Consider the following 23,694-nt stretch of genomic DNA (forward strand, 5'->3'; position numbering starts at 1 on the left):
GCTCGGTACGTCCGTCCCACGCCGCAGGAGTTTGTCCGCAACGCCACGCAGGCAGCGGCGCTGGTTTGGATCGGGCTCAGCGCCGAGTCCTCCGAGAGCAGCTGGACCTGGGCGGACGGCTCCGCGTCGGATCGCAAGCTGCGAGTGTCCGAAGACCTTTGGAGGTCGCTAAACGCTTCTCGCGCCTCTGATAAGTCTCTCCTAGAGCCGAGCACCACGAGGCCTCCCAAAAACAGGGGCCGGAGCTGATTTAAAGCAGGAGGACCGTCGCGGATTAAAGCTTTTCATCCCAAAATGCCGCTAGGTTGGATACGGAGCCACCAAGAAATATCGCTCTGAGAAGGTTTAGGTCAGAAACCAGGGATACGCTGAAAACGAGGGCTAAAAGTCATTATTTTTTTTAGGTCAATCAGCCAAACTAGACGTCACGGCGTTGCTCCCAGCCGGATCCGCTTCGCGGGCAGAGGACGCACGGTCTCAGCGTAAAACCTTCTGGGAAATCAAGTCCTAATCCTTCAAATCCTGGGTTTTTTCGCAGGTTCCACGTCAAAGGCGACGCCGAGAGCAACAGCTGCGGCGTGATCAGAAAGGGGCAGATCAACTCCGAATCCTGCAACGCGGAATTCAGGTGGATTTGCCAGACGGAGGCAATCCTGCTGTGAAGGGGGAGATATAGAGATATATATATATATATATATATATTTTTTTTTCCCCCTTGCTTACGACTAGGAAAGCGTTACGGTTCTGTCTACGCACCGTCGCGATTGCACCGGTTTCGCGGAGCCGAGCTTGGGGTCGCGTCCGAGCGTTCCCCAAACCCATGTGATCCCATTGCGTTTCTTGCTCCGGGCATCAGTTTCTTTATGTCTGGAAAGGAGAGGATATTCCTGGCCATGCCCTTTGGTATCCTTTGGGATATCTTCTCGGCGCAGCGCGAGGATTTCTAACGCGTACCTGTAATACACTGAATAAAATACCCATTGCACGGTATCGCTATAAAAAACGTAGCTAAGGAAGCATCAGCCGCATCCGCGGTCAGCGCAGAACCGGGAATGGGGCCGACGCGGAGAACGGAAGCGTCAAGCTGTCCAAAATACTTGGGGGGGAAAATTCCTCTTTGCCCACGTGTTTTCGAGACCGCTGCCGTAGGGTCGGCGTACGTTCAAACCCGTTTTTCAGGCTTTCTGGCTTCGGAAAGCTTAATCCCACGCCGTGCGTGGTTCTCCCGGGTTGCCTACGGCATGGTGCAGATCCAGGTCCTCTCCGTGTAGCACCGGGACGTGCTGACTTCCCTGCCTTTCAGATAAGCGCATTTTTCGTCTCCTTTGATCGGAAACCTGGGGAGAAAAACGAGAGGGTTCGTGCGGGAAGGGTTGGGGCCGAGGTGTCCGGAGATGCCTCCAAGGCAGATGTTGACATCTGGAGAGAAACGGGTTATTCCCACGGCATCATTCGCCCACTCCACGAGATAAATCGGTGCCTAAAAGGGGTTGTTTCCCCCCCCCCCCTCCACGGCCCCATAAAAGCAGCCGGGACGTCAGGAACGAACCCACCGGCCCGAAAAGCGGGTTGCGACGCGGGAAGCGGCCCGAACCCAGCGCGACGCGGTCGGAAGCAAAAAGGAGACTCACAGGTTGTTGAATTCGGTACCGTTCGCCCATTTCCAGGAGCCGCTGTATTCGCGCCGGAGGCCGATCCACGAATCGAAGTGGCTTTTGTGCAGCAGCAAGAAAACCTTTCGAAGGAAGACAGGGACAAAAGCCCTTAATTCATATCCGGGCGCACCAAAAACTGTTATTTTTTTCCCTATGGATGGACCACGCGGCCCCATCTCCTAGAGCCTCCTGGCAAAAACGGGCTCATAACGCACAGGGAAAACCCCACGCCAGCATTTGGATCCCTCTCCGGGACGAAGTTTTCCCGCAGAAATCGCAATTGCACAGCAAACACGCAAAATAACACGCACGGAAGGGTGTTCCCGGGGAAGAGCTTTCGGGGGAAAAAACGCGTTTGGGCTGAGGAGCTCTTCGACCGCGAGCTCTTTACGGCAGGAACCCGCCTAGAAAAGGGCTTCATCTCTCCTCGCTCCTAATTTTTCTCCGGCCTTTCGCTCCCGTTGGCGGTCCGGGGATGTTAGGTGGGTTGCGTCACCTCTTCGGGTGCCACCTGGAAAACAGAGACCTCGACGTCTCCAGCGTGCGATCGCGGCGAGCTCGTCCCGTTGCGCTTTCTATTCCGCCCTTTGGGTGTTTTGCCGCGTTTTTTTTTTTTATGCGGAAAAGCTGCTTTTCGGGGCCGCCCGCCGGGTCCGGCAGCGCTCACCAAGTCCTGCCGAGAGTCGACGACCGCCAGCGAGGCCCTGAAATCGGAGCAGTCGTCCTTGCCGGCCGTCCAGTTCTTTTCGGACTCGGAGAAATAGTAGCATTTCCCGCGGTATCCGATCCAGCCGTCCGGGCACGCGCGGGGACAGAGGCAGCGCGCGGAGCAATTCCATAGCAAAGATCCTATGGATTGGAGCGGAAATGAAAAATAAATAAATCAAGGCACGGTACGGCCAGCTGCTTTCACTGTTTTTCCCCCCAACTTTTGGCACGTCCTTCCCCATTCCCACCCGACGCCGTTGGGAACCGTATCGAGCTCCGGCGTGCTTCCCGTTCGGCTTGCTCAACCGTTTCGGCATCCTTCCTTGCACGCGCGCGACCTAAGCGGGCATAACGCTTCGGTTCCGCTCGGTTTTGACTTAGTTTTGAGCCGCTGTCTTAGCCCGGGAGCTCCGCGGGGAAGCTCGGACCTTCTTTGCCGGCTCGTTTCCCCTCCCAGGAGCGGGGTTAAAAAACTCCCTTTTAACCCCAAAACCGCACGACGGAGCCGTACGGCGGCGGGAAGCGGCACCGCGTCGAACCGAACGCCGTCCGCTCACCGAAAGCAATCGCGGTGCCGAGGAGGAGGAGCGCGAGGATGGCCAGGAGCCCCGACGTCCTCGGCCGACGGCACCCGCTCCTTCGATCCTGATGCTCCGGAAAGCGGAGCGGAGGGAGACGGTTCCTTGTTGTCGTCAGCGGTCCGTAGCAGCCGGGCCCACCCGCGTCTGCACGGCCAACAGGAGATGGCTCCTGGGTCCAGCATGGAGCTTCCTACCCACACGCTTTAGGAGACGGGAAGAGAAAGGAAGAAGCTACAGCAGTTGCGTTACCGTTCCCGTTTTCCATGTTGTTTTCCCCTTGACCACCGGACTTGTCCATCTCTGCGCCTGGAAGAGAAGAAGAGAGGGACGGAGTGGGGTTTTTTTCCAACTTTATCCTAATCGGGACGTCTTCCCCGCCGTCGGGGCCCTCGTTCGCTTGCCGTTCGGCTCGGTTCCTCCCCGAACCGCGGAAGAAGCGGCGACTGCGCAGGCGGCGAGCTCACGTCAGAGGAAGAGGATGAGCGAGGCTGCGGGACGGCGGCGCGGAAAAAAGCCCGCTCGCGGAGCTCAAGGAAAGGGGAAGCCCTGGCACGGGCGGCGACGCCGAGATCCGCGGCTGGCTTCTGCTCGTAGCGACACCACCGCTCTCGAGTTTGCAGAACAACGTGCACGCGAAGCCACTTCCCCTCGCCAGCGTTCCGGTTTCTTAAACGGGGCGAAGCGAATAACGACGAAGGGATCCGTGCCTGGATTTTCCGTATCCGTTCGGATCGGTAGCCCGACAACTTCACTGATCCAGCCTGAGCCGCAGGAGCCTCCCTCCCCGGAACGAGGCGCAAACGCAAACGACCTCTTCGGGTTATCCGTCCCCCCGCTTCCGCGCCACGAGAGCGGCATCGTCCCGCCGAGCCGGGAGCGGGGCAAGTTTGAACCTGCCGGACTCGGTCCGCGGTGAGCGTTTAGCCGGAAGCAAAGGGATCGCATCTGAAAATTGGCACGTTTTCCCCCACACACCTCCTTTCCGCCCAAAAAAGAGCCTGGAGGTCTGGCTTGTAGACCTCTTTATTGACGGATGCCCATGGATGATCTTTACTGATGGACACCCATGGATTTACTGATGGATGCCCATGGATTTACTGATAGATACCCATGGATTTACTGATGGATACCCATGGACGATCTTTACTGACGGATGCCCATGGATGACCTTTACTGATGGATACCCACGGATGATCTTTACTGACGGATGCCCATGGATGACCTTTACTGATGGATGCCCACGGATGATCTTTACTGATGGATGCCCACGGATGACCTTTACTGATGGATACCCACGGATGATCTTTACTGATGGATGCCCACGGATGACCTTTACTGATGGATACCCACGGATGATCTTTACTGATGGATGCCCATGGATTTACTGATGGATACTCACAGATGATCTTTATTGAGGACGCCCACGGATTTACTGATGGATACCCATGGATGATCTTTACAGATGGATACTCATGGATTTATTGAGGATGCCCACGGATGATCTTTACTGACGGACGCCCATGGATTTACTGACGGATGCCCGTGTTTGCCGGGATGAATCCCGGCCCGAGCGTTTTAACCGCGGGGAGACCTGGCCAACTCGTAACGAGGCAGACGAGCTCTCGCCCTGTCGGCCGTAACTTCCGCCCTTCGCCGCGAAGGCGGAAGATCCCTCGGCCGCAGCGAGGTCTCGTCGCGAGCGGCATCACGGCCGGGGAGAGGGATGAGTCCAGGCGGGCAAGAGCAACCTCCGCGATCCGTTTCCTTCCCGCCTCCGTCGCGGCGTTGACGTCGGCACCTCTCCGGAAGGGGAAGCGCGTCCCCGCGCCGCCACCTCCCCGCCCGGCCCCTCCTGGCCGACGGAAACGAGCGAGGGAAGGCGGAAGGTTTAGGAAACATCCCGACAACTCCCCGCTTCCAGCCTCCGCGGCGAGTTTAGGATCGAACCTTCCTACGCCGGGGTGGGAAAGGGGGGGGGGGGGGCCGCCGCGCTTCTCCGCGTTCCCGGGAAAGCCGCGCCGTGACGCCTACCCTGCCCGCCCCATCCGTGCTCATCCTCTCCGAGGACGGGAGCATCGCGCGTAGGGAGGTGGAAAGCCGTAATTCGTCCTACCTGACTTTCCGGAGCCGAAAGCAGCCGCTTGCGGAGGAGCATCCCCGTCTTGGAAGAGCTCTTCCGAGGAGCGAAGGTCCTATTTTTTTTGGGAGATCTCATGGAGGTGGGAACAGGCTGCATCCACCCATGTGCTCTCCTCCAAGATTTCCGGTTGCGCGGAAGCTCCTCCTGCTCCGCTGCCCAAACTGGAATAAGTAAGTGGCCGCGGGCGAATTCCTCAGGCGAGGCGGAAGCAGCGGGCGGGAGCCGTCACCCGGATTAAACCGGGTTTTAGCCCGAAAGCCAGGAACGAGGAAGGAAGCGAGGCGGGAACGGGGTTTTTTTTTTTTCCCGAGCCATGGGAGCGGCTCTTTTTCGGGATTTGGCTGCTTTCGGAGCCGTTTCAGCAGCCGTTTTGCAGAGAGACGCGGTGGAAATAAATGCTTTTTTTTAAAAAAAAAAAAAAAGCCTCTTGGATGCTGATTTTTGGCTATTTTTTGCAGGAACCGGGAATATTTTGCCAGAGAACAAACTGAGGGTTTCCCTGACTTTCGGCATCCCGGCTGTTCATTCCAATTCATTTAATCAGAGAAGGAGGAAGCAGCTGCCAGTTAAAATCCTCCCACTTTGGCATTTCCTTTCCCGGCGCCTTCCGGATGCATTCGAGTCGGAGAGGGGCAGAGCTCGGACTGAAAAATAGCCTTTTTTTTTTCTTTTTTTTTCCTTTATATCCGCTTAAATTAGAGCCAAGGAGTTCTTTTTCCTTCGTGCGACGAAATAACCGGAGCCGCCCGAGCGCAAGCTCCCTCCCTTTCCCCATCGGCTTTTCCAAGGTGGGAAAAAAACCCAACTCTTCGGTTTTCATCGCATGCCAGATGCTGCCGTCCGGACACGAGCCGACGCTCCGGATGGCTCCGGCGAAGGTGAGCGGGATCCGGAGAGGCGAACGCCGGGCGGTTCCTCGCGATGCTCGTTTTGGGGCTGAAAAATGCTAAATGCAATGCTAGAAATGGGGGTTTTGCTAGGGGAAGGGGGTGGGGAAAAAAAACACAACGGAGCCGGGATGCCCGACCGCCTCCGCGCCGCCTCATTTGTTCCCCCCTCCGCATTTTCTCATGTCTTAAAATTTCCAAAGATGATTTAAATTTCTTTTTTCCCGCCCTGTGAAGTAGTTTCCGTTTCATATTCGCCCTCACGGCAGAGGGTGCCGCGTCGCGGCCGCGCTCCTCCGCCCGGCCGAGGTAAAGGGGGGGGGGGAAACGCGGAAACGCGGCGCGAGCCAGAAGGGAAAAATTAGCTTTTTTTAAAAAAAAATTTCTAGTTTCTGGACTGTTGGCAAATTGCATCTCACCCAAATTGGGGTGGAAGTGATTTTTTTTTCTTTGCTTTTTCTTTTTTTAACCGTCGCCCCCAGCATGACGTTAGGAAGGGAAGTTGGCGGGAGATAAAAAGCTAAATCTGGCAATGCAGTTTTTTTAAATATATATATATATAAATTTATTTATTTTGGCTGCAAAATTTGCAGCTTGGGGAAGGGGGAAGGAAAAAAGCGCTTTTTTCTCTAATCTTTTTCCTCCTTTTTTTTCAGCATCAGGCCCCCGAGCTCAGCAGGACGCACTTAAGGTTTGAAAAAACCCTGATTTCTAGGGTTATTTTTGCTGGCCAAGACAGCACGGGGAGTCTCCGAGGGCTTTTTTGGGGCTTGTTTTTAAGCTAATTAGCAAAATTCGTGCGGCAAGGGCTCGGGAAGCCTCAGCCACGTGGATCCTCCCTCGGCCACGTGGCTCCCCGGGGAGACACCAAGGGGGTTTGCTGGGGCTCCTTCTGCCGAGAAATCCCTGCTTTTCTGCCAAAATTGGGGCTGCCGGGGGGGGTTTCCCTTATTTTTTCCCCCCCCCCTCCCATTTTGCTCTTCTTTTAGTTTTGCTAAGCCAGTTTGGGGCAAAAAAGTCCCCAATCCTTGAAGAGTTTATCAGCCTGGACACCGGGAAAGTCACGTTTATTTTTTTGCTTTTGCATGGGGGCAACGCTGTTAAATGGGTATTTTTTTAAAAAAAATCTTTTTAACCCTTCTTTTTGGAGAAAATGAGATTTTTTTTTTTCCAGCTCCTCCTCCAGCAGTTATTTATGTATATATCTATATATATCTCTTAAGAAAAAGCACCGTGACCTTTAGTGACTCAAGTAGCACTTCCCACCTTGTGATATTGTTCCACATCTGGGTTTCTCCCACACTCAGAAAAGATGAACTTACCCCCCTGGAATTTCTGCCTTTTTTGTTTTTTCCGCGCCCCCTCGGCTTTCAGCATGTGTCAGCGACCTGCTCGCTTCTGGTTTAAAACCCGAGGGAATCGCTTCGGAGGACGCGCCAGATGCACGAGGCAAAGCCAGCCGGGTTTTAAGTCCGGAAAATGAGACGGTCGTTGCCGATCGCAGGCTGAGGACCGACAACCCTCATCGCACGGGAAGCGCCGGCCGGCAGCGGAGCCGGGAATCCCAGCCGGCGGCTCCCGGATGTGCTTTGCCGGGGACGAAAAGATGAAGGATACCAGGGATCCCTCCGGCTCGCGGGACGCGGAAGGGAGCAGCAAAGCGGCAGGTAATCGCGGAGCGGCGCGTTGGGCGGGGAAACGCTTAAAACGTCGCTTCCGCTCTGTTTCTTTTAACATAATTCTATAATTTAAGAACAAAAATGGGCTGAGATAAAGGGGCGCGGAAAAAAACATATAGTCTAGGTGTCTTCTGGCACTCCTTCCCTTCGGGGGAGACTTGGGGACCCTCAGCAAGCACCAGCCTGACTTATATTTCCATAATCGGGCTCATTTGGGGCGTTTTTGGGGCTCTTACGTGCGACGTGTCCATCCCTGGGCTCTGCCCACGGAGACACCGGAGCGTTTTGGGGACGAGGCTTTTACCGTCGCACCTTTTTGAGCTCTTTCTCATTCTTTTCTCCCCAAGGCCAGGGATTTTTTCCCCCAAGTTTCCGTTTCCTTCTGAATTAGGATAAACCAATTCCGGGCTGAAAAGATTGGGGATGGGGGGGAAAAGAAAAGCCGCGTGGGCGCTCGGTCTCTGCTGTAGGTAGGACGAGAGCGAAGGGCTTAAGGTGCCACCTTGGGGGGGGAAGAGTTGGGTTCTTGGAGGTGTTTCTCCTAGAAGACTTGCCCTGAGCAGCACCAAAAATGCTCCGATTTGGGGTTCTCCACGACGGCGTCCAACAGCCTCGAGCCACCACCGTCCGGGTCCGTGGCCGGGACCTCGAGCTCGTTGCTCCTGGTGTCCCCAGGAGGTTGGTGTCCCCAGAAGGTTGATGGTTTTCTCCTCTCGCAGGTCGCGGCTACGAGATGAAGCCCGGGGCGCGCGTCGCCTGCAAGGTGGCCTTGGCCACCGTGGTCCTGGCGCTGCTCGTCACCTCCACGGCTTTCGCGGGTGAGTGTGCCGACGTCCCCGGTCTTCTCCTCCGGCGTCCCCAAGGGGGGGTTGGGAGATCCCACCGCCACGGACCTTCGGTCACGGGTTCAGACGCCGCCGAAAGAGGATGTAGAAGGGGGAAGGCGAGAGGGGGGAAGAGTCACGAGCGCGACACTTGACCAGGGCAAGGCGCTCGCATCAGCCCAAAACGAGCCGTTGCCTCCACCAATTGCAACCGCCGGGCGCTCGGAGGCCGATTCGGAGCCAAATCCACCTCCGGGCTTCCAAGGAAGACGGACCCAAGCCCGGGAGACCCTCTCTCCTCCCACATTTCAATGAGCGCAGAAGCGTTTCTCCGAAAGACCAGCTCCATCTCCTCTGTCCATAGAAGCTGGTGGCATCTAGACCCCCTTAAAAAATCCTTGGAAAGAAAGCTTTAACCCCAAGAATGTCCCGATCTGACTTTTTCCAAAGGTGGATTTTTCCAAGAAGGGTCCGTTTCGCTGCCGGTTGCCCAAGCAGCGTAGGCGAGCTGGGTTGGAGGTGTTGGCTTGAGTCCCACCAAGCCAAAGAGCTGGCAGGAGCAAAGGGCTCAACCTGGAGCGGGTTTTTTTTCCTCCCTTTTTGCCCATCGCTGCGCTTGTTTTACCGGCGGATGGAGAAAAGCGATGCCCAAAGGCTCATTTATGGAAACGTGCACTCTGGAAATCCTCGGAAAACCCGCCTCTTTGGAGGCTGCCGTCCTATTTTTTTTTGCCTCGAAGGCGCGAGGCCTCACGTTTCTCATCCAGCGCCACGAGCCGTGCCGTGGTCGAAGAGCGTTTTCCACCTGAAATCCATCCAAGACTTTCCGTCTCTTCTCGCCATCTTCCCTTGAGGCGGATGCAAGAGTTTCGGGGCACCTGGAGTCGGAGGAAGACCTTCCCCACCGCCGGAGGAGCGGGGAGGAAGGTCGCGCTCCTCAACGCCGTCGCTCTCTCGATTGCAGCGCAGGCGTTCCAGCCTCGGATCCCACCTTGCATCCGGTGCCCTTTCACCTGGATCGGGTACAGAGGGAGGTGCTACCATTTCTCGGAGGCTGAAGGGAACTGGACGTCCAGCCGGGACAACTGCTCCGCGCTCGGTGCCTCCTTGGCCGTGTTTGAGGACCCGGAGGACACGGTAAGGACCGAGGTTGCTTCTTCACTCCATGGGCATTTCAAGGGCTCGGGATACCTGCGGATGAGCGCAGTTGGCATGGAATAAGGCCACCCACCGACTTGCCATCCGTCGCTTCCTTCTCCCGCTCTTCCAAGGGCTTCCTTGCGGTTCTGGGTTGAGGAGATGGGGGCAAGCGGTTGCCACGAAGGTTGGTCAACCTGGGTCTCCTCAAATTCCTCATCCGAGAGGACCAAAGCAAGACCCGTAGCGAAGAACCAGGCCCCCGTTTCTCCGCAGACGTAGAGATCCCGCTTTCCGGGGACGGATCGGCAGGTTCGAGCACCAAAAGGGCTGCCAAAAACGCAGATTTCTTCGTCGGAGGGAGGTTTCTCGCAGATAGCGCCCCGGTGGGGATGTCCCGAAGCCCGGTGGCTTGACCCAAAGCCGTTCTTTCTCCTCTTTTCCAGAGCTTCATGATGAGGTACAAAGGCATGTCGGAGCATTGGGTCGGCCTTTCCCGGAAAGACGAAGAGCAGCCTTGGCAATGGGCGGACAACTCGCGCTTGCCTCCTCCGTGAGTCTTTCCAAGCGGTTCTTGATCCTCGTGGCCTTCTCCAGCCCCCCAAAAAACGTGCAATTTCTTCTTCCTTTCTCACGCTTGGAGAAGGAAGCAGGATCGGGAGAAGCTGCTCGGAGCGAGCCCGTCTCGAGGTCGGGTTTAATCTCGCCTCTCCTTCCAGGTCCGGCATCCGCGGAGGCGGCAACTGCGCCTACCTCAACGACAACGGGCTCAGCTCTTCGCGGTGCAGCACCGAGAGGAGCTGGGTCTGCACCAAGTCCCTGGTGCCCGGCCCGCGCGAGAGGACCAGGGCGAGCCGAAACCTCTGCGTCGACTCCTAAAGGACCTCAAAAAACCTAAATTTTAGTTGAGTGGAAAAAAAAAATTACTTGATTTTTTTCCCCCTTTTTTTTTTTTTTTTTTTGCGTTCACCAACCCAACTTTGTGACGTGACCCAAGAGTAGGCGGGAAAAAAAAGGCTGGGAAGGTTTTTAAAGGAAAGGGGAGAAAATAAGAGTCGGCACGTTTGCATCGTGGCCACGTCCACGGAAGACCGTCTTGACAAGCGTCTCAACTCAGGGACTGCGAATGACGCTTTGACCCTACATTTTTTTTTTAGGAAAACGTCTATTTTTCAGTGGCGTTTATCGGCAGTAACGAGAGAAGGGGCTCCACGAGCTGGGCTGGTCCCTGCAAGTGGAGACATCCGAGGCATCTCCCAACGCAGGAATGGCGGATCCAAGAAGCAAAACCCTTGGAGAAGCCTCTTTGATGACTTTTTTTCACGGCCACGTGGTGGTGGTGGTTCATGAAACGACCATAACACGGTGCTGCTGGAACTCCCCCAAACTACTCCTTTTTGGGGGCTGGAAACTCCCTTAGGAGTTGACCCTTGCCCAAGAGATGAACATTGGGCGAGATGGATGAAGCTCCGGGATTTTTCCTCCCTGGACTGATGAAATTTCATGTTTTTTCTCCTCTGTTTTAGCTTTGCCTAGACTTTGTCGTCCCCATTTTCCTAGAAATGTTCCTCCAACGTGGTTTTTTTCAGGGGGGGATTAGAAATACGCACTTGGTTTGCGGTGGTGGAAGGAGGCATCTACCTCACTCGGGTCTGGACATTCATCCCCCAGTGTTGTGCCCATTGCAAAAAAATGCAAAAAATGCAAAAAAATTTTCAAAAAATGCAAAAAATGCACAAAAAAATTGCAAACCCCGCCCCCCCACACACCCTCTCCCGCTTTCTCTGCCACGTGCAGCTTCACGCTGCAAAAAAAAAGTCTTTAAAAGACGCTTCTTTAGCATTGCATGATTCCCCAAGAGGGGCAAATTTACTGTTTTCTGGGTGTTTTGGGTTTTTTTAACGTGCTGTGATTTCCTGCTTGCAACTGGGGGGGGGGGGGAACAAAAAAAACCCGACAGCCGGGACCTTGCGCTGCTCCGAGACGAGCGCTGCTGCTCACACCTAAATTCACACGTTTTCAAGGTGTTGGGGGACGCGTGTGCACAAAGACGCTGCAAAACACGTGCCGTTATTTAAGGAGAAATACCTAAAAAAGAAAAAAGGACTTTGCAATTGCGTAGGAAATAAAAACCGCTTAGCCTGTTTCGGGGTGGGGGGAAAAAAAGCAAAGAATAAACTATTTCTTTGGCCTTCGCGTGCCTCGAACCACAGGTTTTATCCCCAAGTGAAGCATCAGCCCATTTCAGGGTCGGATATAGGTGGACGTGCGACGGCTGCAGCGAAAACACCCCAAAAAAAGGGATTTTATTTTTTATTTTTTATTTCCCCCCCCCCCAGGAATAACCGGCCCGTTATATCATTTTAGGGTGGAATTAGTCGGATTTGGGTTTATCCGTATAAAAGCAAAGCTTTTAGGGAGGCCCCTGGGTCCTTCCGGAGCGATGGGAGAAGCATCGCAGGAGGGGAATTAATATCCTAAAACGATATTATAAAGGATAGGGCCAAAAAAGGGTTTTATAAAAGATACATGATGGCAGATTGGGCAAATCCAGAAGCTCGTAGGGGTTTTGAGGAGCTACGTCCAAATCTAATTTTCGGGATTGTTTTTTTTGGGGGGGGGGAAAAATGCCATATTTGAGGGTTACGTGACCGGGACCATCGTCGGGGTCCAGCGTACGGAAAAGCCTTGTTCGACATCTCGAAGCCGTCACGGCGTCCTAAAAAACCCAAAAATCGATGTATAAAGAGGTGGAAAATAATTGTCTCTATTTTTCTTCTTTTTTCTTGTGTGTATCACGATTTTTTTTCTCTCTCTCTCTCTCGTTTTTCCGCCCCCGGCGCTAGGTGCGAACGCGGCTCTCGGCTGCGACTTTCGACCGTTCGATTTAACAGCCGACCTCGTGTTCCTGGCAGTTACGGCAAAGAAAAGCAATAAAAATTGATTTTTTTTAAATTTTTTTTTGGTCTTTTTTGCTTTTTTAATTTGGTTGACAGACTCTGCACCGGGGCTGCTTTTAATTGCGCCTTTCCGCCCGGGAACCGTAGCGCGGGAAAATAGCTTTATTTGCCTTTTTCTCTTGTTTTTGGGGGGTTTTGGCGCGGGGAGGAGCTGGGGAACCCTCATCCGCGAGAGCTTTTGCTTTTTTTCTCACAATTTTAAAGCGTTTTAGCATCTTCAAGCACCCAAAAAGAGCAGCTTCCCTTTCCGCCCTCCTAAAATCAAGATCGAAGGGGCAACGGCAAATCTCTGCTTTCAACGCGTTTCCTCCGCCAGGCTTCAAGAGCCCAGAAATTCCCCCAAATCCAGCTGGTTTGGCCGTCACCCTGTTTAAAAATAATAATAATCATGAGAAATGTAATATTTAACAGTCGCCAAAGCGGTGTATTTTCACCACGAGCACATTAAAAAAAAAAAGACTCAGCTCTTAGTTCCCCCTTTCTGTTACCGCTTCAAATAATTGCAGCTTTTTCCCCCCTTTTCTCTTTTCCTTCTTTTTCCCTTTAATTTCCGCTCCCCTTCCCACGCCGATCTCAATGCACCTGCCCTTCGCCTTGGGCCGATCCGAGCATTTCTCCCCCCATTTTTTTTTCCCCCATCAGGAGGAGATTTGTGTGGGATCTTGATGCCTAAGAGAAAATAGATAGATAAAAATAAAATAAATAATAAAATAACATAAAATAAAAAATATATATACACTCTCCGACCCTCTTTTCCGTGCAGTTTTTCCCTTTTTTTTAAATATTCTTATATTTTTTGCAGGTAGCAGCCTGTGTTTTGGGCTGGAAGGGGGCAGGGAGCAGCTCGCGAGACCGCTCAGGGTTTAAAAAAAATATATAAAATAAATAAATGATCATTTTTTTTAAGGGGGGGAAAAAGAAAAAAAAAGCCAGTTCTCGCCTCCGCCGGCCCCCGGTTAAAAGGCGGCGCCGCGCCGGCGCTGCTTTGCCCTCTTCCTTCCTCCCTCGCCGAGCAATGCCCCGCGCTCGCCGCTCGCCCGAAGCCCTTCCGCAGCCGGATCGCCCGATTCCCCCCCGGTTTCGCCTCTTTTCCCCATGGCCGTGGAAACGGTTTACGCCGAGCTGCAGGTTCCCGCGACGCCGGGGCCCCCCGGTGAGTCGCTGGCTTTTATATCCCGCGTTGCGCGACGCCCTTTTTCGGGGAGGGAAAGGGAGGAAAGAAATCGCTGGCGCTCAAAATGCAAAGGAGGATTAACAGAGAAAAAGCTTTTCTATATATATAAAAATATATAAATACATATATATATAAATATATACATATATATAAAAAATACATATATATACACATATATGAAGGGATTGAAGATGATTTCATTTGCAAAAAGGGCTGGATGTTGGAAAGTTATGCATAAGAGTATTAATGGGTATTAACAAGTAATTATGAGTATTAATGAGCAATGGTGGGTATTAATAGATAATAATGTGTAGTATTAATGGATATTAATGAGTAGTATCAATGGATATTAATGGGTATTACCAAGTAATAAGAAGTGTCGCTGATATTAAGGAGTATTGCTGAGTAATAAGGAGTAATAACAGGTAACAGTGAGCAATAACAAGGAATAACGAGTAATAGTGAGTAACGGGTAACGCAGAAGAGACGCCGGGGCGCAGGTCGGTCTCTGCATTATAAGCCGAGAGGTTAAAAAAGAGGAAGAAAACGCAGGATTTAGGGGAAAAGAGAAGCGCCAGCGCGTTAAGGAGAAGCGGCGAGGCCGGGGCTGCCCGGGGGCGGCGGCCGAGCCCGAAAGCACCGGGAAAGCGGCTCAAACGTGTGCGTATATAAATATATACATGTAAAAGTAGCAAGATTTGCAAAAGCGTGCATGCATACGCGCACGTATACACGCATATTTGATGTCCCTTGTTTCTATACGGTAGCGTTTCTAGACGCACAGCTCAAATGCATGCAAATATATATATAAAAAAGCATAAATCAGCCAGATTTGCAAACGATTGCATGCACACGGGTGCATATATAACATATTTAACTCCTTTTGCCTCTATACGATAGTATTTCCAGACGCACAGCTCAAATGCATGCAAATATATATATATAAAAGCATAAATCGGCCAGATTTGCAAACGATTGCACACACACGGGTGCATATATAACATATTTAACTCCTTTTGCCTATATACAATAGTATTTCTAGGTGCGCAGCTCAAATGCATGCAAATATATATATATAAAAGCATAAATTGGCTCGATTTGCAAACGATTGCACGCGCACGGGCGCCTATATACACGCGTTTAACCCCTTTTTGCCTCTATACGACCGTATTTCCAGGTGCCCGGCTGAAACTGAAGGGAATTAACGGCTCACGCGTGTGTTTTCCCGCAGCGGCCGGGCCGCGGCTCGGCGCCTCCCGCTCCCTGCTGAGGATTTCCGTGGCCGGGAACGTCGTGCTGGCCGTGGCGGCCGTGGCGCTGGGCGCGCTGGGTGCGGAGCCTTCCCCCAATTTCCCCGCGCTTCCGGGGGGGGGTTCTCCAAAATAACCCCCCTTTTTTTTGTTTTCACCACGAGCCGGGCAAAATTTGGCCAGTTTTGGTGCTTTTCCTTGAGAAAAGCAAGAGGTTGGAATTAGGAGGGGGGGGCGACTTGGCCGATGCGCTGGACGCGGCTTTAGGGAGGAGGAATTTGGGTTGATTTGGGCCGCTCACAGCTTTTTTCTCCCCCAAAAACATGCATTAAAAGCCTTCGCGCTTCCTTTGCCCAAATTTCCACCCCTTGCAACCAAATCCTGGCGGAACCCCTCCTCCCCCCCCCCAGAAAAAAACCCGGGTAAATAAAGGGCGTTTCTTGGGAAAGGGGATTCGCGAGCGGAACTGGGTTTTGGGGGGGAAGCGGTGGTTTACGCTTCCTCCCCGGGAGCCCGAAAGCGCCACGTTTCAGGCTGCCGGGCTCCGAAATGAGGAATTTCCCCCCCCCCACCTCCGTCCGGATTCCGGAGAAAAGGGAAATAAACGCTTTAAAGGTCACAACGGGGCGAGTATTTGGTGCAAATATTCCGATTTAATGTTTTTTTTCCCCCCCTTTTTCCCGTCCCGGTTTTGCAGCCATCAGCTCCCGGCGCGGCGCGGCTCCCGGGCGGCGGGACGGCAACGGCGCCGGATTTGCCAACGGAAGCGCTTGCAAGGCCAAGCTGCGCGAATTGGTGATTTTCCTGGAGCCCCAGTGCCACAGGACCGCGGCGGGTAACGCGGGAAGCGGAGGGATGCGAGGGAAAAGCAAACGATGCGGGGAAAAACGCGGGAAATATAGTGGTCTTGGGCGAAAATCGAGGGTTCCTGGGCAAAAATCGAGGGCGCTTTGGGGCAAAAAATCAAGGGCTTTGGGCAAAAACCGAGGGCTCTTGGGTGCTGGGCAAAACCGGGTGCTTTTCCTGCCAAGCCGCCGGCTTCTTCGGGGGAATTGGGACATTCCCAGGGGGAGTTTTGCCGGAAACCGCCCGACCTGCCGGCGCTAACGCTCAATCGCCTTAATTTCCCTGCCGCCGGCGCTGCTAAACCCGTCGGGCTCCTAAATCCGTGGGGAAAAAGGCTCCCGAGGGGATCGGATCGCTCTTAAATTAAATATATGTGTATTTTTTTCCCCTCCTTTCCCAGGCGACTCCAGGTGCGACTTTTGCCCCCGCGACTGGTTTTCCCACGGCGGAAATTGCTACTGGTTTTCGTCGGAGAGCAAGACGTGGCAGCGCAGCCAGGAGGACTGCGCGCGGAAAGGGGCTCGGATGGTGCCCGGGCTCGGCGACGAGCCGGTGCAAAGAGGGGGGGAATTAATTTAAAAAAGCATAAAAATATTAAAAATAATAAATTAAATTGGGGGGCTTCTGCGGGGAGGCGACGTGCGGTGGCGGCGGTTGCAACAGGGGCGATCGCAGCAGGGCGGTGGCTGTTTTTACGTAAAAAAACAGAGATATATATATATTTTTTTTTTTGGAAGCACCTTTGGGTGCAAAGCGGGCGGCTGAGCCCGGAATTTGCCCCCGCAGGAGCTGCTGGAGAACCGCACGCAGGGGATGTATCCCGTCTGGATCGGAAGCGCGGAGCCGCCACGGAGCCGCCGCGACAGCAACCGGTGAGCGCCCGGCTCGCGCCTTCCCCCACCCCGGCTTCGCACGGAGCTGCTTTGCAGGGAAAAAAAACACCGTTTTTTTCCCCTTTCCCAAACTGCAAAAAAAAAATAAATGCAAAAATCGGTTTTTAGAATCGCATTCGTGATCCCGTTTCCCCTCCCAAATTGCAAAAAAGGAGCCAAAAAATCCATTTTTAGCGCTGCATTCACATTCGCAATCCCCTTTCTCCTCCCAAACTGCAAATTGCAAAAAGAAAACGGAAAAAAAGTAATTTTTAGAATTGCATCCGCATCTGCAAATCCCAGTTTTCCCTCCCAAACTGCAAAAAAGGAGCCAAAAATCCATTTTTAGCGCTGCATTCGCATTCGCAATCCCCTTTCTCCTCCCAAACTGCAAATTGCAAAAAGAAAACGGAAAATTTGATTTTTAGAATTGCATCCGCGCTTGCAAATGCCATTTTCCCTCCCCAACTGCAAAAGAAAAAAACCATTTTTCTTTTAATCGCATCTGCATTCGCCATTCCTGGCAGTTTGGGCCGAGCGCAGCGACGGGGCCGCGGGAAATAACCCCCCCTTTTTTTTTCCTTCTTTTTTCTCCTTCTTTTTGTTTATTCCCCCCCTCCCCGGCGCAGGCGGCTGACCTCGCAGGCCGCCCCGTGGAGCTGCAGGGCGCTCAAGGGGCGCCAGGAGCTCGCCGAGGTTTGCAGCGCCGAGTACAAGTGGGTTTGCCAAAAAGCCGCTTTCCACCTCTGAGCCGAGGCCGGAGCCTCCGGTTTTTGGGGGATTTACGTCGCTTTTTTGGAGGGGGAAAGGACCCTGCCCGGCTGCGAGCGGCTTCGAGCCCGAGCGGCCACCGAAGACGAGGAGCGAAAGCCGAAAAAAACCCTCCCCGAAGCTCAGCGAAAGCCGCTGGAAAGGCAAGCGGAGGAATGCGGGAAAACGAGCCAAAAGAGGCAAAAAAATAAAATAAAAAGAATATTATTTATCCGCTTGGTTCCTGGAACTGATTTTTGGTGGAAAAACGCCCGGTTTGCGGGGGGGATTTGGCGCCCCACGAGAAAAAAAGCCCTTTGCTGCCCCAGCTGAAGCCTTCGCTGGCCCAAACAGCACGTAAACACCTACAAATATATATATATAGTGGGTGCATGCACACACTGCATAGCTCTATATATCTATATACCTATTTGGCTACATGGTATATGGAAATATATATCTCTGCGGTATAGAACTATATATGGATGATAGGGAGATAGAGAGATAGAGACATATATTTATCTATCCATAGCCATAAAGATGACCATATATATCTACATATCAATATATCTATCTACATATCAACATATATAGATATCAATATATCTAGACAATAGCGTTATTCAGCACGATTCTGCTTGGCTGGATAAGGAATTAGTGCCATTTCCAAATTGCAAGCGGATAAATAGGGCTAATTTGGGCCGGGCAGTGGCGGCTGTGATCGGGTTGGGGGGATCTGGGGAAAAACTGGGGGGGGGGGGAAGGGGGAGGAGAAAGGGAGGGAAGGAAAAAAAGGGAGAAAAGAGAAAAAAGAGGGGAAAGAGAGAAAAGGGGGGAAAGGGAAATAAGAGAAAAAGGGAGAAAAGGGGAAGAGAAAAAGGTGAAAAAAGAGGAAAAAAGGGAGAAAAGAGAAAAAGGGAGGAGAGAAAAAGGGGGAAAGGGGAGAAAAAAGAGGGAGGAAAGGGGAAAAAGGGAGAAAATGGCAGGGAAAGAGGGGAAGGAGGGGGGAAAAGGGGGGAAAGGAGGAGAAGGGGGGAAAAAGGGAAGGGAAAAAGGGGAAAAAAGGGACACAGAAAGAAAGGAGGCCAGGCCGAGGAGGATGAGGGCCGGGCAGAGGAGGATGAAGGACACCGGGGCTTTCCATTGGGGCCGGGCAGCCCACGAGGGCGGACAGGATGCTGAGACCGGCCACACGAAAACGCAGTAGATAGAGAATGGAAAAAAACACCTTTATTTTCTTCCCTCCCTCGTATGAAGCGCGAAAGCCACAACGCGAGGGGAAAAGGGGGCAGAAGAAGTCGCCTTTGGCCGCTCCCGCGCTTGAGGAAGCCTCAGCGCCACCTTCCACCCGCCCCGGCGCCGTCGATTAAGGCGCAGACGCGCTAAGGTGTCTTCTTGTACGGCGGCCAGCGCCTTCGGGGCCTGTTTCCAGGCTTCGCTTCGGTGTCGCTTACGGCTCAGAATAACCTTGTAAACGCCTTAATCGCACCCACGCGTAGAAAGACGGGTGCCTACGTGCGTGGGGGGGGGCCAAAGCAGCCCTGGCAGGGGGGAACTCCACGGGGCAGGGACAGTGCAGACAGGGGGGAGTCCGTGGGGCAGCGACAGCTGCGCGGACAACGGGTTTTATAGCGCATTTTATAGCGGGTTTTATAGCGCCGCTCACCGTGGCCCTTGGGGGGGGGGAGAAACCGCGGGCGGCCAGGCGGTGCGGACCGAGTTGAGAACTGCGCCGCCGGGCCCCCTACGCGCGCCTACGGGCCGGCGGACCTGATTGAAACCCCCCCCCCCAAGCCCTTCCTCACCTCCGTCGTATTTCGCCTTATAAAGGCGCCTCGCGCTTTTCACGCTCCGCGGCCTCCCCTCTCCTCCCGCCGGCGCCGGGCACCGGAGCGGCCGCTGCCGCGAGTCCCCGCGCCGCGCCCGCGCCGCCCTTGCGCGCATTCCCCGCCGCCCCCGCGCGTGTTTCCCCGCCCCCAGGCCGGCTCGGCGGCGCGGGTGTCGCCGCGGAGCGTCCCCCCACACCCCCGCGGTGCCCAGCTCCTCCGCTGAACCCTGCGGGGTGGCTCTTAAAAGAGCCTTTGGGTTCAAAGGTTTTTTTTTACCGCTGCTCCATCCGCCGCGCTCAACACTCGCTCCCGGCCGCCGCCGCCTGGTCGCCGCCGGCCGCCGCCTTCCCCCGCGCTCGTCCTCGCCTTCTTCAGCCGCTGCCGCGGCGCTTTGACGGAGCGCCTCGGGCCTTTCGCCTTGCCGCCGCGCCGCTTGCCGCCTCCTCTCCTGCGGCGCCGTCAGCCGCCGCCGCCGCCGCCCGCGCCTTGCCGCCGCGGCCCACGCGGAACGAGCCGGCGACGCCGCTGCCCGTCACCCGCCGCAGCACGCCCTTGTTGAGGAGGGCGGCCGAGCGCCACCTTGAGGCGGCCGCTGTTGCGCCGCACGTCGTAGCCCTCGGCGGCCAGCGCCTTCTTGATGACCACCAGCGAGGCGCCCTTGCGGGCCGTGGAGACGCAGACGGCGCGGACGATGAGGTCCGAGAGCGACGGGCGCCCCTGCTTCTTCGGCAGCGTCGCCGCCAGCGGCGCCTTCGAGGTGGAAGGTTGCGGCGGCGCGTTAAGGCGCGGCATGGCCGCGTCGTCGAAGCGAAGCGGAGCAGAGCTCCGCCGCCGCTGGGACCGCGCCGCTCCGCTGGGGCTCCGCTGCCGGCGCCGCTCCGCTTGGGCGCCGCCGCGCCGCTCCGCTGCTCCTTCTCCCACCACCGCCGCCCCCCGACTGCGGGGCCGCGGCGCCCCCCGGCCCTTTATATAGCCGCGGGCCGACGCAACCGAGTCAACCTCTCCTCCCTCCCTCCCCCCTCCCCTCCCTGGCGGACGCAACCGAGTCAACTTCCCCTCCCACCCTGGGCTGCCGCCGCCGCCTCCAAAAGCGGGGCTTTTCCCCCCAAAAAACAACCTTCCCCGGCGCCTGTGCCGCTCCCAAAAGGAAACGACAGCGCCGGGTTGACCCCCCTCTCCTCCAAGGCTCTTTTCCCTGAGGCAAAGCCCTGCGGCGAGGGTATTCCCGAGCTCTGGAAAAGCCATGTTAAGCAGCTCCCCTCCTCTTCAAAATACCCAAAATTGCCCCAGAAAAAAAAAAATTAAGGGTTAGAACAAACGTCTAGTAAGTGTGAAATACACTTGCTCCAAAGCACTCCGGTTCTTCAGAAGCTGTTTTAAGTGAAAAACAAAATCACAAGTAAGGTGCAAGCCCTAGACTGCTTCCAAGTGGATGAGCCCCTTCCAAAAAAATAAAAATAATAAAAAAAAGGAAGCAGAGAAAGAAGAATAGAAAGAAATTAATTTCCCAAAGACACAAATCCTGCAAACCCCAGCTTGCCAGAGCCTCACACCAGGGCGAGGTCCCTCTTGGCAGGGGGAAAATCCTTGGAGGCGATCGAGAAGTGACCAAAACGACCAAGAATTAATTCACCAGTTTAAATTCTGTCGATTAAATCCTTGTAGCAAGCAATTTTCAGGCAGGAAAACAAGATACTGCTCTTTTTTTTTTTCTTCCTTCCTCCTCCTGTTGCCCAGAGAGCTGCTATTAGATTTAAGCTTTGGTAGATTTATTTCTTTTCGTTTTATTTCCTTTCTTCTCGCCACGTTTTACTTCACTTTATTGCATCCCGCACGGTGACCCAACGAGCCCTCGAAGTCTCCCGTGGAGGGGGCCGGGAAGGCAGAAAAGCGGGATCATAAATCTCTCTTCCCATTGGCCGCAAGGACCATCTGCGGCTCCTATTGGCTTCCGAGATTAACCAATGAGAAGGGCTCTTTGCGAGCCGCCCGCAGAGGGCGAAGGTGGCCTCCGAGAGCAGCTGGGCGGGTTGGGGGGGGAGGGGGGAGCCGGCGGCTGCCGGCAGCAGCGAAAAACGCCCCTTGGGGGGGAAATAAAGAGCGGAGCAATTCGCCTTATTTTCGGCTGCAGTTTTCTTCCGGTTGCATCGCTCCCAGGTTTTTTGGCACCTTCTCTCAGGCCTCATCAGCGCACACAGGCTCCCTGTTTTCTCAGAAATCGCATAATACACGCCGGCTGCCAGATCCCAGCCACGCTGTAGTGACTCAGATAAGGCTACTAACAAGTTACAAATGCCGCCACCCTGCGATTACCCACCAGAGAGGTGAAGTTTCGAGCGTTTATAATTCAGCGCCCTCCATACAGTAAGAAATCCTTGCTTTGCCTCAAGGTAATTAATTAGCAAACATATGCTCTTTGAAATGGAGAACTCATTACAGTGCAAATTCAGTATCGCCAATAAAGCACCACCATCCCATATAGTAATTTGCTTAAACTTCAAAACTATCAGCTATACTATGTCCTTTAACCCCAAACTTTAAATTAAATTGTTTCTTTATGGCATTAACAAGCTGACAACAAAAAGATGAGTTCTTAACGCTTTTTAGTTCTTCACCCCTTTTTGTCCGAAAAAGCTTTCCAGAGCTGAGCTCATCAAAAGTTTGTACCGTAAAATGAAATTAAATGCTGAATGAAGTAACAAAAATGAGTCCTTTCTGCATTGCATACAGTCGGCAGGACCCCCAGTCACCTCTTCGGAGCCGGCCCCGCAAAGCGAGCCGGAATCAGCCTCTCTCCCCTCGCAGGCACCTCACGAGCTTCACGTCGGCAGCCCGCAACACGGCCCGCTTGGCGTGCAGGGCGCACTGCCCCCAGTCCTCGAGCAGGCCCAGCAGATGCGCCTCGCAGCCCACCCGCAGCGCCGCCACAGCGGCCGCCTGGACACCGAAGCCCTTCCGGATGCCAGGGACCCCTCGCAGCAGCCCTAGGAATGACGAAGTGGGGAGGAGCCAAGGGGAACGCTTCGGGGAGGACGGAGCTTCCGCTGGAGCGTCGCAGCCCGCCGCCGCAGAGCGCTTTTTGGGCGTTTTTTTGCAGTTTTAGGGAGTCCTTTTAACACGCTCCGGCGGGACCCGCCGCACAGCCCCACCGCTCACCTCCTGTTTTGCCCGCGCCATAGCACTGCCCCCGCCGCGCCGCCCCCGCCGCCTTTATAAGCGCCAGGCGGCGCGCTGATTGGCTGCCGCCCACCACGCCGGCGCGCCATTGGCTGCCCCCCACCCGCCCACCCGGCCTCCCCCTCCCTCCCCGTGCCCTCCTCGAGGAGCGGACCTGAGTGAGGACCGCGCGCACCCGGCCGAGGGCTGCGCCCGCTGAGGGGCGGACCTGAGTGGGGACCGCGGGGGGGGCGGGGCTTGGGGCGCGCCGTTCCCCGCCAAATCGGGGCCGGGAGTTAATTAAAACCCTTTTCGGCCCCTTTTGGGGGGGGGGGGATTTTTGAGCACGGAAAAGGCGGGAGAGCGCGGGAATATTCAAGGAAACGCACCTAAAGAAACGAGGCTCTAAGGGCTCCTTTGCGGCAGCAAAAAAATGCACCAAACGCCCCCAAAACCGCGTCCCCTCCCCCCCCCTCCGGGGCAAACCGCGGCCGCAGCCCTCGGCCTGAGCGAGAAAACAGCTCCGAAAACACCCCAAACCCCCCGTATTTTCCCCCAGACCCCAGCAGGTGGATGCAAATCCCCAGCTCTCGCCCTCCCCTATAGACCGGCATGGCAGCGGCATAGGGAGCAGCTCTCATGGAGCAGGACATATGGAAAGGGATATAGGGCCCAGGCCGTATAGCCAATACACAGCCCAGACTATAGGAAATCGGCCCCTATAGCCCAGTATAAGGCCCGGAGCAGAGGGCCCAGACCATACAGGCCAGTATAAGGCCTGGACTATAAGGAACAGACCTTATAGCCGCTTGGAAATATAGGGCCCAGCCCTCATGGCGCAGTGTAAGGACTGGAATACAGGGCCTAGATCATATAGGCAAATATAGGACTGGGAGCATATGGCAACCATATTGTACAGTCCAGTATAGGGGCCAGGCCATATAGCCCCATATAGTGACTGGGCCACACAGTCCAACATAGGGCTTGGTCTATAGGAACCAGCCCATATAGGGCAGCGTAGGGACAGTTCCACGGCCAGGACCCACGGCCAAGAGAGAGGGGAGGGGGGAGACAAAAAAACAGCACTTTGGGGGTTTTCCGTTTTTCTTTTTTTTCCTTTTTTTCCTCCACGTTTTATTCTGGAAAATAATTTCAGCCGCTCAGCAGGGGGGGGGGGGGGCGACGGATCCACCCGAAACATCGTCCGTGGCCGCCGAACCCCGATGGGCCGAGAAACACACCCCCC

General features: G+C 54.6%; 2 protein-coding genes and 1 long non-coding RNA gene across 6 annotated transcripts in view; 2 read left to right on the forward strand and 1 right to left on the reverse strand.

Annotated features, from left to right (window-relative positions):
- LOC106496593 (uncharacterized) overlaps nucleotides 1-12,566 on the forward strand; it is a 66,450-nt gene extending 53,884 nt beyond the window's left edge. The window contains exons 11-18 of the mRNA XM_067313635.1: nucleotides 28-164; nucleotides 539-628; nucleotides 5,590-5,962; nucleotides 7,476-7,638; nucleotides 8,370-8,468; nucleotides 9,439-9,611; nucleotides 10,058-10,164; nucleotides 10,331-12,566. Of these exons, the coding sequence (XP_067169736.1) occupies nucleotides 28-164; nucleotides 539-628; nucleotides 5,590-5,962; nucleotides 7,476-7,638; nucleotides 8,370-8,468; nucleotides 9,439-9,611; nucleotides 10,058-10,164; nucleotides 10,331-10,490 (1,302 nt within the window). The 3' untranslated portion in view covers nucleotides 10,491-12,566. The remainder of the gene's footprint in view (nucleotides 1-27; nucleotides 165-538; nucleotides 629-5,589; nucleotides 5,963-7,475; nucleotides 7,639-8,369; nucleotides 8,469-9,438; nucleotides 9,612-10,057; nucleotides 10,165-10,330) is intronic.
- On the reverse strand, nucleotides 534-4,961 carry LOC136994741 (uncharacterized). 4 transcript variants are annotated; one of them, XM_067313863.1, is made up of 6 exons: nucleotides 2,921-4,961; nucleotides 2,323-2,504; nucleotides 1,632-1,735; nucleotides 955-1,337; nucleotides 757-867; nucleotides 573-656 (listed from the first exon to the last, which is right to left on the reverse strand). In XM_067313863.1, exons 1-4 carry the CDS (start codon nucleotides 3,124-3,126, stop codon nucleotides 1,200-1,202), a joined length of 630 nt encoding a protein of 209 aa, XP_067169964.1. In that variant the 5' UTR covers nucleotides 3,127-4,961; the 3' UTR covers nucleotides 573-656; nucleotides 757-867; nucleotides 955-1,199. The 4 variants fall into 4 exon arrangements, with proteins under 4 accessions (XP_067169965.1, XP_067169963.1, XP_067169964.1 ...); XM_067313864.1 differs by having other exon boundaries at nucleotides 534-610; nucleotides 757-1,337; XM_067313862.1 differs by having other exon boundaries at nucleotides 572-653; nucleotides 757-1,337.
- A 2,990-nt stretch (nucleotides 12,567-15,556) lies between the features above and the next one.
- LOC136994763 (uncharacterized) lies at nucleotides 15,557-17,401 on the forward strand. Its single transcript, XR_010886668.1, has 4 exons — nucleotides 15,557-15,830; nucleotides 16,242-16,393; nucleotides 16,628-16,713; nucleotides 17,343-17,401. It is a non-coding gene; the product is annotated as an uncharacterized lncRNA (long non-coding RNA).
- Nucleotides 17,402-23,694: the final 6,293 nt, after the last annotated feature.

The sequence above is a fragment of the Apteryx mantelli genome, chromosome 32 (genome assembly GCF_036417845.1).
Source record: "Apteryx mantelli isolate bAptMan1 chromosome 32, bAptMan1.hap1, whole genome shotgun sequence".
Taxonomy (NCBI): Eukaryota; Metazoa; Chordata; class Aves; order Apterygiformes; family Apterygidae; genus Apteryx; species Apteryx mantelli.

What these genes read in the sequence shown, in the direction of transcription:
- LOC136994741 (XM_067313864.1), bottom strand. Translation starts at nt 3,126, where the DNA reads ATGCTGGACCCAGGAGCCATCTCCTGTTGGCCGTGCAGACGCGGGTGG. An exon ending in CGGCACCGCGATTGCTTTCG is followed by an intron (nt 2,505 to 2,920) that starts GTGAGCGGACGG and finishes TCCAATCCATAG; the next exon opens with GATCTTTGCTATGGAATTGC. An exon ending in TCGACTCTCGGCAGGACTTG is followed by an intron (nt 1,736 to 2,322) that starts GTGAGCGCTGCC and finishes TTCCTTCGAAAG; the next exon opens with GTTTTCTTGCTGCTGCACAA.